The 16,468-nt window shown below is 36.7% G+C and overlaps 1 protein-coding gene across 8 annotated transcripts in view; it reads right to left on the bottom strand.

The window, feature by feature from the left end:
- ULK4 (unc-51 like kinase 4) overlaps window positions 1-16,468 on the bottom strand; it is a 633,437-nt gene that overhangs the window by 589,600 nt on the left and 27,369 nt on the right. For 7 of the 8 annotated variants that reach the window (XM_079114122.1, XM_079114115.1, XM_079114119.1 and 4 more), the window contains 8 exons: window positions 14,204-14,296; window positions 11,624-11,745; window positions 11,384-11,453; window positions 10,583-10,679; window positions 6,431-6,535; window positions 3,788-3,848; window positions 2,081-2,262; window positions 1,200-1,246 (listed from right to left, as the gene is read on the bottom strand). In XM_079114122.1, the coding sequence (XP_078970248.1) occupies window positions 1,200-1,246; window positions 2,081-2,262; window positions 3,788-3,848; window positions 6,431-6,535; window positions 10,583-10,679; window positions 11,384-11,453; window positions 11,624-11,745; window positions 14,204-14,296 (777 nt within the window). The remainder of the gene's footprint in view (window positions 1-1,199; window positions 1,247-2,080; window positions 2,263-3,787; window positions 3,849-6,430; window positions 6,536-10,582; window positions 10,680-11,383; window positions 11,454-11,623; window positions 11,746-14,203; window positions 14,297-16,468) is intronic. The other variant, XM_079114118.1, reaches the window with a different exon arrangement.

Below are 16,468 nucleotides of genomic sequence, written 5' to 3'. Positions count from 1 at the left end.
TTTTTAATAAATAAAAAAGAAGGTTCCTAGCAGAGAACTTATCTACCTTAATATTTATCATTTACCTCAAAACTGTTTTACAATTAAAAAATACAGTTTTAAAGCAGTACCTGGAAAGACTGTCTGCTTTAATGTCAGTAGGGGGCACTCCATTCAAAGATAGAAGTTTTAAATAAAAGTGTCTTGGTAAAGATTTCAATGGTTTCTTTTCAAGGAAAATTTGGCAAACTTTCTCATATTAAATGCCCAACCATTATCCTTTTCCTTTATAACAAATTTTACTTTGGTAGAGTAACATTGGAACACACATTAGAATAATTACCCTAAAGCATTTTGTGAACTCACATTTCCCCCTTATTTGCCAGCAGGGAAAAATAATTATCATCATGTCACTACCACAATTCACAAAGCGCTTCACCTCCCTCTTCTCATGTGCTGCTCCTAACAATCATGAGATAAGTATGCATGATAACAAGAACTACAACTTCCATACCCCCAATGTATATTAAGTACCCACTAAAATGTAGGCACTGTACAAGATTTTCCACATATTTATCTCAGTTTAATCATTACCAGAAGTATGTCAGGTAGTTACACTATCCCCATTTTACAGATAAGGAAAGTGAGGCTCAGCAGTTAAAGTAATTTGCCCAGGGGGCAAATCTGGAATCCACACCCAGGTCTGCCTCTGTCCTAAACCTCTACCACTTCCTTGTCCTTTATACACTCCCCAGGAAGCAGAGACTCAGAAAAAGATTTCAGCATGTGGTCACATCTCTTTGGCAACCAGAGCCCTCAGCCCTCTAACACCTGATGAAAATGTGCTTTTCACCCTGGCAGGTAGAGCCCATGAAAAGAGCACTTCTTCCCTCAGGAGTTTACAGACCACAGGGAAGCTACGTGCTACAGAACAGAGAGGTACCAAAGGAAAAACTCGCAGAAGTATAAAACAAAACACAGGATCCATTTCACAATGAATCCTCAAGAGTGACAGTCAATAAAGCCTCTAGACGCTGCCGAGATATTCCCAGAATTGTGTTTACAGTAGGATAATGTCATTTTTAAATCTTTTTAAATGAACAATCAGATGCCTCCAGAAATTGTATTTGGACTCAGCACTCGTTATAAATATGTATGTTGTAATAACTTCATAAAAACCACAAAGAATACTTTAAAATAAAAAAAAAAATGTTACTTACATATCCCAGTTTGGAGCTATTCGCAAATGCTGGACTAGCAACTGGAACTAGAATTTTAAAAAATGTACATTTAATTCATGAAACAGCACAAAAAGTGATAGTTAACGAATCAGATCTTTATACAACTAAAATGTAAATTACATATCAAGAAAGTGATTTTCCAAACATGCAAAAGCACTGAGTACAGGAATACAGTGAAAACAAAATCAAATACTTTAAGATTCTCCTACCATTTAATGTCACTTTATATTCTACTCACACCCAATAGACACACCAATTATCAAAAAAGTATCCTTAACACTATCTTGGAAGCAAAATGAACTTAGCTTTTTTTCAAGTCAGTTCCCAAATGAGGGCCCCTCTAGAAAACACCTCCAAACCACTGTAATTCCTCCCAGAACATGACTTCAAAAGCTCTGTCAAATCCCTGTGGGTTTACCAATGAACCAAGGCAATCCAAGCAACGATACTCTCAGGGGCAACAGAAAATAAGTCTTAGACTCTTGAGGCCTCCCTTCAATGTCACCTCTGAAGCCTTGGCGTTGACCAGGTTGGCCCAGTAAAGGGGCCCCTATTCCACAGGGCAGTTCACTGCAGATGTGAAAAATTTCTTAGAAAAAGTTAATGTAAAACAAAAGCTGAGAATCACAACCCCCCCAAAAAAATAAACAATGAACCCTGAAATCACCATTTATCCAGTGCTTTTAGGCCTAAAAATTAAACTAAGGATAATTTTCAAGAACCTAAGATCTTGATGTCACTTTTTTAATTGTAACTAATATTTTAGCCCCTTGTTTTAATATCCATAGAAACACTATGGCTAAGCACACGAAGGCAAGCTGTGGTGCCCCTGGAAAAGGCTTTCGCCTTACTCCACCTACCAGCGGGGAGTGCAGCAGCCTGGTGGCTACCTCCTTGTGACCAGCCACCACACACAGATAGCAGAGGAGGTTCAGCTTGGCGCGGGAGGCCGCCGTGCTCTTCTCAGTGGAGTCAATCTGTGAGCATACTTGCTGCAAAAAGTCATTCCAATCTTGGTCTTTCAGAAATAACAACTTGTCAACTGCAGAGGGGAAAAAGTAGTAAAAGTATGTATGGCGTGAAAAAAAAGTGCTGCTGAAGACGATGAGAAGTAAACAGAATTTTGAGAGCAAGGATGGGGACAAAGAAAACCATAACACTGTCAAAGCAAAAACTCCCCACAGCTGACACTACTGTTAGTTGTCCTACAGTCCTCATCTCCATCTACCCAGGGAGACTTGTTAACTGCTTCAGTGGAAAACCGCCCAAGAAAGGCAGGCAGATGACAAAAGGAGAATTGTTCTGCAACAGAGGACTTAACAAAATACAGTTAGATAAAGTTGTATTTCAAGAAAACAAGATAGCCTTGTATCTTTGTATCAGTCCAGCCCTAAAATACTGAAAAAGACACAGGTTCACTGGAAAAAGTTCCAATGAAATTACTGCTAACTGTAACCAGGTGAATATGATAGCTGGAAGTCCTACCTCCACGTCCCTATAAAAGCAAAAGGCAAACGCTAGGAAATGAGATGGCATCTAAAATGTGCAGACAGGCATTGCAGCCACACGCCTGTTATCCCAGTGGCTTGGGAGGCTGAGGCAGTAGGATCACAAGCTCAAAGCCAGCCTAAGCGACTTAGCGAGACTGGTCTCAAAATAAATAAAAAGGGCTGTGATGTTGCTCAGAGATTAAGCACCCTCAAGTTCAATCCTTGTACTAAAAAATTAAAATGTGCATACTTTTAGCTGATCTCTTTAAGCAAAATAAAGTGGAAAGATAAATTTATAAGTAACTCAAAGGGGAATGAAAGAATAATACTTCAGATAATATTTCATAAATAATCCTTGGCACTGAAAGCACTGTGAATAATATTTTGTTTCACTTCAGTCTTTCTAAAACGTCCCTTTTTGAGATTTTTGGGTTTTATTAGTAATTAAGTTGACCTATATAAAGCATTAGTGGGCTAATTCAAATGTGACTAGTTTATTTTGAATTTACTTCAAATCATAGATACTACTTGGCTGTAGTGAAGAATTTTCTCCACATTTAGTTTAACAGCTTAAAATATCATTTGTCCAACTATTCAAATCAAGTGTAGGTATGTAAAAATTTCTGGTGGTCACTCCAAATAAGATGTTCATTATCTGAAAAGAAACATAATAAACACTCTTTAAGTATCTCTATTCAAACACTATTGTCACAGCAGTGAGCTGAGTATGATTTTATTTCTTCATTATAGTCCCAACTCTGTACCCAGAAGGGCTCCATAAAATAAAGGAAGTCTACCAGCTCTCTTGGGGAAGGGCAGGAGAAGACTCTCCATCCTCTCAACAGGAAAACTCATCCACAAGAGTGTGGAACAGCCAGATCCACCTGAGGAAGGTCAAAGGCTGGCAGGGATGGATTGTAGACGGTATATGATTTGCATAACATTGCCCCAAGAATACAGCCAAATGACAAGAAAATAGGAATTTATTTATTCCTACACACATTTCATTTGCACATAAATTTCATATCTGAATGTGAATTCAAGTCTGCATGTTTGATAAGTCATTTATGAGCCTACCTGAATGGGCTGGCAGATGCAAAATTTTGGGATCAAATTTAACTGGCGGTTGCTTCATAATCTGTAGTTATAAAAGAAAAAAAAAAACTTTTACGATGCCTTTTAAGATTTTTGAGACAGATATGTGTCTCCTAAAATGTCCCCTACGGCAAAATATAAATCAATGAGGAAAAAAAAAAAAAAAGAATTCTGTAAAATTTGTCATCAAAAAGAATTTAACAGGACTATTTCAGATTAAAATATAGACAATTTATTGAAATCTTATTTCTAAGATTTCATCTCACCCAAGTCAGAATGGCAATTATCAAGAATACAAACAACAATAAGTGTTGGCAAGGATGTGGGGAAAAAGGTCCACTCATACGTTGCTGGTCGAACTGCAAATTGGTGCAACCACTATGGAAAGTGATATAGAGATTCCTCAGAAAACCTGGAATGGAACCACCATTTGACCCAGCTATCCCACTTCTCAGTTTATACCCAAGGGACTTAAAATCAGCATATTACAGTGATGCAGCCACATCAATGTTTATAGCTAAGCAAAATAAGCCAATCCCAAAAAAACCAAGTTGAATATTTCCTCTGATATGCAGATGCTAATTCTCAATGGTGGGGCAGGGCTAGGGAAGGATAAATTTACTTTAGGTAGAGGGGAGTGAAGTGAAGGGAGGGGAGTGGGGGGAGGAAGGCAAAATGAATCAGACATTATTATCCCATGTACATGTACAACTATACGACCGGTGGGATTTTACATCATGTATAACCAGCAAAGAATGAGAAATTATACTCCATTGTGTATGATGTATCAAAGTATATTCTACTGTCATGTATAACTAATTAAAACAAATTTTAAAAAACTAAAAAAAATAATTTCAACTGATAGCTACAATAAAATGTACCTTCACAGAAAAGTTTTGCCCTATTTTGTCTTACTCTTTAGCTAATTTGCCTAGTTAGAAAAGCAGGCATTCGACAAATATTTACTGGGTACCTACCGGGATGTGAGAAACCATTCTAAGTGCTAAGGTGGGTACAAAGATAAAAGTCATGATCCTACTGTCAGTAAGTCAAAACTCTGGGAACATGAGACAAACATTTGTTAATACAATACAAGAAGAAATATTTAGCAACTCAGAACAGGCAGGACATAATTATAGATAAAATATATCACAGAAATGTTTTGAAAGTAATTTAGAGAACAGACCAAAGACTTCTAGGCTGATGTGGTCAGGACATGGTTGATGGAAGAGGTAGAGGGACCTGATGTATTAGGGAAGAGCCACACCAGGCAAATGGAAGAGCAAGAAGAAGAAGTGAAGAAACCAAACAGCTGGATCCATAGACTTCAGGAGAGCTGGGGTGCTTTACCTTGAGGCTTTTCATTGAAAATTTCACTATTTCTATGTCTCATGTCTCCAAAACCTCTACATATAGCATTTTAAAACCTTTACTGTAGTGTTCTTGAGAAAAATGTATAATCTTCTAATCTCACTCTAAATTCTGATCACAAGAAATCCTTAAATTGAAACTGAGGAACATCCTACAAAATACCTGGGCAAGTACTCTTCAAAGTGCAAAAGTCATGAAAGACAGGCTGAGAAAACATCAAAAGGCCATAAAAGGCAAGGACAGTGGAAACATTAACAACTGTAAGGCAGGAATCTAGAACAGAAAAGGGTGTTAGCAAAAGAAGAGGGAAAAAGGGAATAAATCTGGTAGTTTAGTTGAGAGCACTGTTTCAATCCTTAATTCCTGGGTTTGCTTATAGTACTATGGTCCTATCAGACGACTCACACTAGGAGAAGCTGAGTAAAAGGTACACAAGAGTTCCACTGTAATTTTGAACCTTTCCTCTATGTCTAAAGTTAGTTTCAAAATTATGGTTATAAAAGTACAGAAACAGATTATGCTCAAATGTAATCAAATGTTTGATAGAAAGTTCATTGGGGGAAATGCTCCATTACCCATCAAATTTCGGGTAATTCAGTAACTCTTCCAGACATCTGAACTCATAAACAGAATTAGCTCCATCATGAAAAATGACTTAAAAATCTATATGAAATGTTTGCTGTCTAGGAAATCAAAGTGCACCCAAGAACCCATTTGGTCCAAATCATGGTTAACTTTTCTCAGTATGAAGAAACAGTCATGAATTAACACAGAAAAGGAGATCTTCAAAAAAGGAAGCAGGAGGGGCTGGGGAGATAGCTCAGTTGGTAGAGTGCTTGCCTTGCAAGCACAAGGCCCTGGGTTCGATCCCCAGCACCGCAAAAAGAAAAAAAAACTTCAGTGAGCAGGATACTTGGTGTGATTCACGTAAGTATGGATGGAGCAACAAAGAGATTGAGAGCTAAGGTCTGTGGTCTAGAGGCCTGCAGCCAACCTTCACATGTCAAGAGTGAAGTAATGAGAGGCAGAGCCATCACGTCAAAAACACTGAGGAGAAAACTTACCACTCCAGTGAGGTGGAAGTGCAGGAGAGAGCTGCAGACCAGGTGGGAGCTAGAAAGGCAGCGTGTCATTCAAATGAAAGAAGCAGACCAAAGGAAGAGCAAAGAATATATTCTGAATGGAAGCATCACCAATTCCAGCCCTCAGCGAAGCCTAAAGCTCAGCCCTCGGTGGTTACACATCTTTCCGTACCTTGGGGTTGTCGATGATTGGGGTGACGACAAGATCTGAGTCTGTATAAATTAGTGCTCTCATCTGGGATTCCAGGGCCTCCTGGCTCAGGTGTCCGTTTGTCACCTGAAACAAGAACAAAAATTACACTGTGTTCCTATGATGGGAAAACAGCTTAAGAGACCTAAGAAGATGCTGAGGAAGATGCCACTGTAAAAGGTCATTAGTGTCAAGGGACTTCAATAGCAATTCAAGGCACTGTCACAGTTTCGACTGATCTTCACAGAAATCCTAACTGTATGTACAGTCATTCTTATTTTAAAGATGGAAAACACAAGGCTCAGAGAAAGTAACTGACTTGTTCAAGTCAAGGAATCCTTGTCACCAAGGCTGGTAAGGACTAGAAGATAGACCTCCTGTAGTGGCATGTTCTAAACTCCAATGCAGCAAACTGGTTTGGATTACCAGCATGGCTTTATCTTTCACAAGACACTAATGATTTGTCTTATGAATATTCAATATGAAATTAAAAGTTTAATTTGGGCTGAAATACTGATCTGCTACTAAATTGTTAAACACCAATATATTTATTAAGCCTGAAATAGAGTTGATACATAAGGAAAACGGATAAGCAAAGGTTTATCTTCTTTGTGCTCTACTTAACTAGAAGTTTTATTCCTGGTGTTATGACTTAGTATTTAACATCAGGGGAAAATAGGATTTATACATTATGCATGAAGAACAAGGAATGTTATAAAACAAAAGAACACGGACTTTTTTTTTTATTTTATTTTTTTATTTTTTTGGTACCGGGGATTGAACTCACCAGCACTTGACCAATGAGCCACATCTCCAGTCCTATTTTGTGTTTTATTTAGAGATAGGGTTTCACTGAGTTGCTTAGAACATGGACTTTTAAGACAGATGGGAATTGAATGACATGGACACTTGTTAGTTATGAAATCTTACAATTCTGTTTTATCTCAGTAAAGACTAAAACCATAAACCTTTCAGGACTGTGAAAAGTAAGTGTAGAGCATTTATAACAATGCCTGGCACTGCTCAAAAGAGAACATTTGTCATTAAAAAACATCATACCAGCTTTAGCAGAAAATGGATTGGATGAAGGCAAGGAAGACCTGGGGGGACCAGTGAGGAGATTACTTACAACAAAAGTCTGATGAAGAGGATGGTGTCCTGTGGGCCTGGGGAGAAGGAAAGGAGTAGAGCCACCAGCAGAGCAGGGATGAGCATCCCTGCTGACTGCCACTTGTAGGAACTGCTAGTTAATAACTAGTCCAGAGAGAAAAGAAAACGGTATTTGAAAGAGAGGTGACTAAATTATTATATGTAGATGGTGTAACGGAACATCCAGAAAACCAAAATCAGTCAACTGAAGAACTACCAGAAATAATATAAAAGTTGTTAGGTAGACCAATTAGAATAAATATGTATGAAAATTAATTTCCAAAAAAAATTAATTTCCTACAGGTAAACTGAATGCATGCATAAATACATAAATATATTATTACAACTTAATACCACATTCACAATCACAAAATACAAGCAGATAAAAGGCTCAGGAATAAACTAAATGATCAATAACTGCATGAGATCAAAATCATTATGTGAAAAAATTAAGTTATAACATTGTTCCTTTGAAAACACATATATATGTATAAAACTGAAATTACAAATACATGTTCATTCTGGGTAATTAAATTTTAAGTGATTTTTCTATTTTCTTTGTTCTTTTACATTTTTCAAGTTTTTTATAATTTTTAACTGAATAAAAAGTTGTCACTCAAAAGTCATAAAACATTAGCTATCTTATAGTACTTGTAGAATTATTGCTTGAATTTTCTAAAAAAAAATGACAATTCTCTATAATAACCATCTGCATTCAACCAAAAAAACATTATTCCATTATTTCAACAACAGAGTCCAGAAATAAATCTATACATTTGCTGTCGACTGATCTTCTAAAGGATGTCAACAAAACACAAGAAAAGAATCTTTCAACCAAATGGTGCTGAGAAAACTGGACATCCAAATGCAAAACAATGAAATTGGACTCCCCCACACATACCTCCTGCCATATACAAAAATTAACTCAAATGGATCAAAGACCTATATGTAAGAATGAAGATATAAAATTATTAGAAGATAAACTAAGCATAGACCTCTGTGACCCTGGAGTAGGCAATGGTTTCTTAGATGTGCTATCTAAAGCACAAGGAATAAACAAAAACGACAAATTGAACATCAAAATTAAAAGTTTTGTGCTTCAAAGATACTATCAAGAAAGTGAAAAGACAGACTACAGAATGGGAGGAAAAGTCTGCAAATCACACATCTAGAATACGTAAAACAACTCAATAATAAAGAAAATTAAAAATGGACAAAGGATTTGAATACACTAAAAAGATAGACGAATGGGCAGTGACCACATGAAAAGATTCTCAACATCACTATCAAGAAAACACAAATCAAAACTACAATGAGATGTAATTTAACACCTACTGGGATGATTATAATCGAAAAAAAACAACATAGCACTAGTCACAACAGCTAGAAGGTGAAATCACTCAAGTAGACACCAACAAATAGAGAGAAAGCAAAATGTGGTAAATACATAAATGGGAATCTTACTCACCCTTAAAAAGGAATGAAATTCTGGCTCATGCTATAACATGGATGAACCCTGAAGGCAGAGATTCAGGGGTTCAGTGAGTAGAATTTGAGATAATGAAAATGCTCTGGAGATGGATGGTGGTGATGGTTGCACAAGAATTTGAACATAATGCCATTTAACTGCACACTTAGACATTTTTAAAACAGGAAAATATATGTAATGCAAATTTTATAACTTTTTTTTGGTAGTGCTGGGGATTAAACCCAGGACCTTGGGCATGCTAGACAAGCACTCCATCACTGAACTACATTCCCAGCCCTTACCACACTTTTTTTTAAAAAAGACAAACAACAACAAGTGTTGGTGAGGACATGCAAAAATTGGAAACCTAATACGCTGCTTGTGAGACTGTGAACGGGTCCAACAGTACTTTGGAAATCAGTTTGAAAGTTCCTCAAAAAGTTAAAACGAGGGGTTTCCATGACATTGCAATTACACCCATTTCTTATACCCAAAAGAAATGAAAATACACACCCACACAAGACATGTACACAAATGTTTATACATGCATTTTTAAAATTTTGTATATATTTTTAGTTGTTGATAGACTTTTATTTTATTCATTTATTTATATGTGGTGCTAAATATCACATCCAGTACCTCACACATGCTAGGCAAGCGCTCTATCACTGAGCCACAACCCCAGCCTGCTATAGATACATTGTTATCATAGCTCAATGATCCAAACAACTCAAATGTCTATTAAACTGGTGAATGGAAAAAAAAATGTGCTATATACACAACAAAATTTTTTTGAGAATAAATACACATAAACACTACAACTTGGACAGATCTGGGAAACACCCTATTAATAAGTGGGGGGGAACAGTAATAAACCACCACATATTGCATGATTCCATTTATATGAAATGTCCACAACAGGTAAATTTAGAAAAAAAGTACATAAGTGGTTTCCTAGGATAAGAGAGGGAAGAAGTAGGGGAGACAGCTAATAGGTACAGGATTTCTTCATGGAATGATGAAAATATAGTTCTTAAAATTTACTGAGGTAATGGCTGCACAACTCTGTGAATACACTTAAAGACCCTGAATTGTACACTTGACATGAGTTAACTTTATCTCAGGTCAATTTTATCTCAATAAAGTTGTGACCAAGAGTGGCCCTGGTCTGTAATACCAGCTACCAGGAAGGCTGAGGCAGAAGGATCCCAATTCACAGCCAGCCTAGGCAACTTAAGACCCTGTCTCAAAATAAAAATGGCTGTGGATATATATATAGCTCCAATCTCCAGTACCACCCCCCAACACACACACACACAAAGCCATTACCAGAAAACAACTATGAAGCAATGAAATGGTATAGTTCTTTTAGAGGAGCTACTGGAAAACAAACAAACAAAAACATGATCAGGGAAAACAACTTTATTATAATCTTGAACATAGTTCAAATATCAATTTGCAATTATTTTTCCTGAGCATCTATATATTATATAGAAAAAGATTTCATCACTGCTCACCTTGGTCAAAGGAGAGGTCTTCTGGGGTGAGTTCTGAGTCATATCCTCACCAGGACTTAATCCCACTGCAGTGCTAGTTCTTGGAGTAGGACGAGAACTAGAAAATACAAACATTAGGCAGATTTCACAAATTTCATCTGCTGCTTAGTATTTTCGGTGGAGGAAGGGGGAACACGTATCAGGAAAACTGGTAGAATATGATGATTATATATGATCTCACCAAAATTTTAAACTCTAATTTGTGTTTACATACTGCTATAATTTTTGTAACTGTTATCAGAGCGATTTCTGGATAATTATTTCTTTCATTTGCAGCTTCTGCACTATAGTTTTTTAGTTTTTTTTTTAGCTAGAAACTTCAAAACATACATTTTATAAATTTTTAAATGTCTGCCAGTACAGGAAGGATTAACATAATAAAATAGATCAAAGATTCTACAGAGTATAGAAAATATTTAACTTTATTTCAATAAAGGGCCCTTATGTTCAACTCCCAGTACTACCAAAAAAATAAAATAGCTTGACTTCTGAAAATTTAAATTCATTTTTATTTGAAGTTAAAATACAAAATGAAAAGGCTTTGATCCTTACAAATAGGAAAAGTATTTTTTTAAATTCATAGCAAAATCTAGATTCCTAACCAATACTTAACTATAACCTTGAAAATAGAGTGAAAAGTGGAATCTGGAATTAATACATGTGTCCTTCATCTTTGTGTAACACAGTTTGCCACCAGGGTAGCAAATGCTTTAAGAAAACTTTTCTCTCATTGATCCCTGTTTTTGGACTTTATTTACATACCTGAGAAGAAATATGGATTCATTCAATTGACCCCCAATAGTACTCTTTGGTCGCAACTCAGTTGGATTTTCTAAAACAGGAAAACAATGTATAATCCAAAAGGAACAAAAGTACCATAAGTAGAGAATAAACATAGAGATTTGAAAAGAAAGCTAAGACTGAAATTAGGAACTCTCTGAAACAGCATAGAAATTAGGAACTCTCCAAAAATAATATGAATGTGCTAGAATGAAAGCTCACCGAGTCTGAAAGACTGGCTTAGCCGTTGACCACCCTTCTGCCCTTTTCCTTGTCCATTCTGAGGATTCTGCAAAAGCTCCTTGGACTCTTGTGGCTCCGAACACTCCATCACATTTCTGCCACTCGAGAGGAGAAAATCAACCCAATCAAACTTAGTTTCAAACTCTAGTTTTATGTGTAGAGCACAAGGTTGGAAGAGGTAATTAAATTACACTCAACAGGGCTGGGGTTCTGGCTCAGTGGTAAAGCACTTGCCTGGCACACATGAGGCACCGGGTTCAATCCTCAGCACTACATAAAAATGAATAAAGGTATTGTGTCCATCTACAACTAAAAAATTACACATGACATTTGGCAAAGTCATAGAGGTAGAAAAGCATATTTTCCAGTGAGTAGTTACAATGAGCACTTCCCATATACAAGGCATTGTACTCAGATGTCTATAACCCTTTCCCTGAAAATTGAATGGCAGCAGGTGGACTAAGGTAACACTACAGTGATAACTAAACCCCGCAATGAATTTCCCATTATTATTCCTTTTCAGTTGCCTGACCTGGACTCTAAGGCAACAAGGTACAAAGAAAAGTCCTCTATTTCTGTCCCAAGGAATAGAAAAGGGAATTCCTAAGAAAGCAGCAGAGGAAATCTCCAAGTTTACTTGTTTTTCTCTTTTCCCCATGTGTCCTATCCACCCTTCAGGTAATCCTGCAGCAGCTTGTTGGGGACAAAAGCAGCTGCTGGCCAGTGCCTAAAACTCTAAAAGGAACCCTTTCCTCTGACCAGAGAACCATGATCCCAAGAAAATGAGGCAAATCCCTCTTACTCTGGTGCCCCACTACCCCCACTACTGCCCTTTCACCTCTTAAATCCAAAGACATCCAGCAAGACATAAAAACTACAATACACTATGCCTAAGAGGTTTACTGTGGAAGTATAAGACTGGCTAGGTATTTGAAGACCAACTAATGCAGCACAGCAAGAGTCTCAAGAAGAAAGGCTATATGATCATATGAAATGACACAGAAGCAGCAGCTGACAACACTTAAACTGAAAAAGGGCAGTTTGAAAAACCTCCAGGTGACATAGTACTTATCAGGGAAAGACGGAATGCTTTCACCTTAACACCAGAAACCAGCCAGAGATTTCCACTTTCATCACTCCTAATTTAATAACTCACTGGAAAAGTCCTAGCAAGTGCAGTAAGGCATGAAAATCCAAAAGGAAGAAATAAAACTGCCCCTATTTGCAGATGACATGATTGACTATGTAAGAAACTTGTAATTAACAAAAATCTTTCATTGATAATGAGCAGACTTTTCTAAACAGATGCAAAAAAACAACACACTTAACAATATAAATTATATTAGTTCATTTCTTCAAGTCAGATCTAAATATTCATTCAGTGATCCAAAAGGATGGTAAAATACAGCAGAAAATTAATAGTAGCTATTAATTTTTTTTCCAAAGTATTTTCATTTTTTTAAGTCTCTCATTTCTCCCCCTACAACTCTCTGGGTAAAAAAACAACTTCTGTCCTTTCAGAAATGACAAACTAAGGGTCAGAGGTGTCCTGGACTTGCTGACACTAACAAAGAGCCCAGTCCGCTGACACACCTTTCTTCTTTCTATAACACTGACTCTGTGCCAGATTATAAGCAAATGGAAGGTGGAAGCTGTAGCGCCAGAAAGCCCAATACAATAATGAGAACATGACTGATGGTCACTGGATCACAGAGATTCAAGAGTGGGAGAGATCTTAAATAGAATTCTCACTTCTCCGCCCAGCACACTAAATTTGCCAAGACTAAAAATAAGCAGACAATCCTTCACCAGTAAATGAGTTGGGGATGGGGGAAGCTAGGCAACTAAGATTTTCTCCCTCTTCAGCTACTTTTCAACACCTTGCTTTTTTCCAAACACCTCACATTGCTAACCCTCTGAGGCTAAGAGAATTTTATAATAAACTTGAAGTACATTAGGCAGGATGAGTTAGGTGGTGCAGTGGTAACATCCAACCACCAAATCTTGGTGGCTTAGAATCTCACGAATTTGCATATCATTCACGTGCTATCATTGAAGGTTGGTAGGAATGACAAGTCCATCACTATTACTAAAGAGCCAGGCTGACAGAAACTCCACGTTGACCTTTTTCTTCCAAATTACACCAACAGAAAGAAGAAATGTGGACAATCACACACTAGTTCCTGAAGTTCATATACAGAAGTAACATCACTTCAGCTCGCATTTCATTAGTCAAATTAAGTCATATGACCACACCTAACTTTAAAAAGGGAAATGGCCTTCTACCATGTACTTGGAAGGCATGAAGTCAAATGTTTGGTAAGCAGGACCAATAACTACTGTACTACATCACTGATTGAAAAAATACTGGTCAGAAAATGAGCAAAATCAAGAACACAAAAATATGACTAAACTCGTTAAGCAGCCCTAATTTCACAAATGCTGCATTTTCTCTACCAAAGCACAAAAATTCAGGTCACTGATGTTGCATCATTAGAAGAGTAATGGGCACACATGTTCAATAACTACACTCCATGCACAAAAATAAGTTTATAATACCTGAAGCTGAAACTCTCCATGTTTGATTCCTGGTCTTCTCTCATGAAAGCATTCTTCCAAAATGAATGCTGCAGTAGTCCTGTCCAAGTTAATCTTGATAAAACAAATATTAAAATTCTATTTTAACATGATTTGCCACAGAGAATTCCCAGGCCATTTCCCAATTATATATAACATCAGATTTTATAATTTATAAACATCATACAAATTGCCTTTGAAATTGCTTTACATTTTACTGTTTCATTTCAGAATTCAATTAAACTCTTAGACAACAAAGTCAGAAGAAATAATTCAGAAGCTTTAAATGGTACATAATGAAACTAGGAATTACAAGTCTCAGGTTTCACATTCCATTGAGCTTGATAAAAACATTTCAGGGGTCCCAACCAGTCTAGAAAGGGAGTCTAGAAACAATTTGAAATTTTAAAGTAAATATGTCAGATATTATCCATTTATAATTCTGTAACCCATTATATCCCAAGAACAGCAAGATTATTTTAGTTGCCCTGGTATTTGAGGCATTTCAGTTGGGGAACTTAACCCTTCCTACTTGGAAATAGGAATATCCATTACTTAACTATATACAGCCACACTCCCAATTAGGAGTCAAAATCATATCTAGCTTGTTCATTTACAATAAAATGACTTTAAGCTTATCTAAAACCCAGATTCAATTTCAAAGAATCAAATGTTACTACTAATTTAAACTCACTCGATTAAGAAAAGTTAAGCCTGACTGAAATTTAAAAACAATTTTTTAAAAATTTCAAATTTAATTTCTCAAAATATCTATTTAAATAAAATTCACTTTGATTAAAATAAAGCAAGGGCTGGGGTTGTGGCTCAGTGGTAGAGCACTTGCCTAGCATGTATAAGGCACTGGGTTCAATTCTCAACACCACATATAAATAAATAAAGGTCTGTGGACAACTAAAAAAATATTTTAAAAAAATTAAAGCAAAAATATTAAAATAATTTGCAACTATATAATATCCACAAAGGACACAAAGCGTTCTTATAATTTACTAGAGAAATAAAAATGGTCAATAAAGTACGATTTATTTTTCATCCATCAGATTGGCAAATACTTAAAAGATTAAGCAAGCTTTTGTAGGTGAGGGTGGCAGGGAAGGAGCTTGCCAACATACTGTAGCTCACAGTGTCAATGTAGCAAGTGCACTGAACTTTTAATGCTCTCAGCCTTTGCCTAGCAATCCTGCTTTGAGAAATTTATACAAAGATCACTGCTCCAGTGAACACCCACAAAAGCATATCTAGTCCAGTTATGTATACCATAATCTAAATCAAGAAGCACTCTGAATGTCTATTTTTATTACATATTATTGCACATACATTCTTCAGCCATTTTAAATTACTAAGCAGATATATATTTATTAATATGGGAAAAGATCCATAATATACCATGAGAGAAAAGAGTTGGCTATGCAGTAGTACTGTTTAAGCAAAAAATGTATATAATATATAAAAGAGTAAATGTAGGCATATGCAGATATACTATCCTAAGAGAGCTGTCCCCCAGTGTCCTCAGGGAATTGGTTCTGGGACCACCTCCAGCCAACACATACCAAAATGCAAGGATGCCCAAATTTCTTATTATAAAATGACATATTTGCATACCACCTACACATATCCCCTTCTATACTTTAAATCATCTCTAGATTACTTGTAGTATCAAATATAACAAATGCTATGTACATACTAATACTGTATTATTTAGAAACTGTTCACAAGAAAAAGGTCAGTACGTGGTTAATACAAACTTTTTTTTTCAGTACTGGGGATTGAACCCAGGGTGCTAAACCACTGAGCCACATCCCCAGCTGTTATGGTTTGGATGTGAGGTGACCCTGCAAAGCTCACATGTGAGACAATGCAAGAAGGTTCAGAGGAAAAATTATTGGGTTGTGACTCTTAACCCACTCAGTGATTTAATCCCCTGATAGGGATTAACAGGTAACTGAAGTGGCAGGGTGTGGCTGGAGGAGGTGGGAATTACAGTGTGGCTTTGGGAATATGTTTGTATCTGACTAATGGATTCTCTCTTGGGACTTCCTAAGCACCACAGAGTCTGCTTCCCTCTGCCATACTCTTCGACCATGACATTCAGCCTCACCTCTAGCCCCACAGAATGGAGCCGGCCTTCTATGAAATAAGACCTCTGAAACCGTGAGCCCTCAAACTTTTCCTCCTCTACAATTGTGCTGCTTGGGTCTTTTAGTCACAGCAGCAAAAAAGCTGACTAAA

This window comes from Sciurus vulgaris (genome assembly GCF_902686455.1).
Source record: "Sciurus vulgaris genome assembly, chromosome: 16".
Lineage (NCBI taxonomy): Eukaryota > Metazoa > Chordata > Mammalia > Rodentia > Sciuridae > Sciurus > Sciurus vulgaris.
This window is presented reverse-complemented; position numbering and strand designations above follow the sequence as displayed.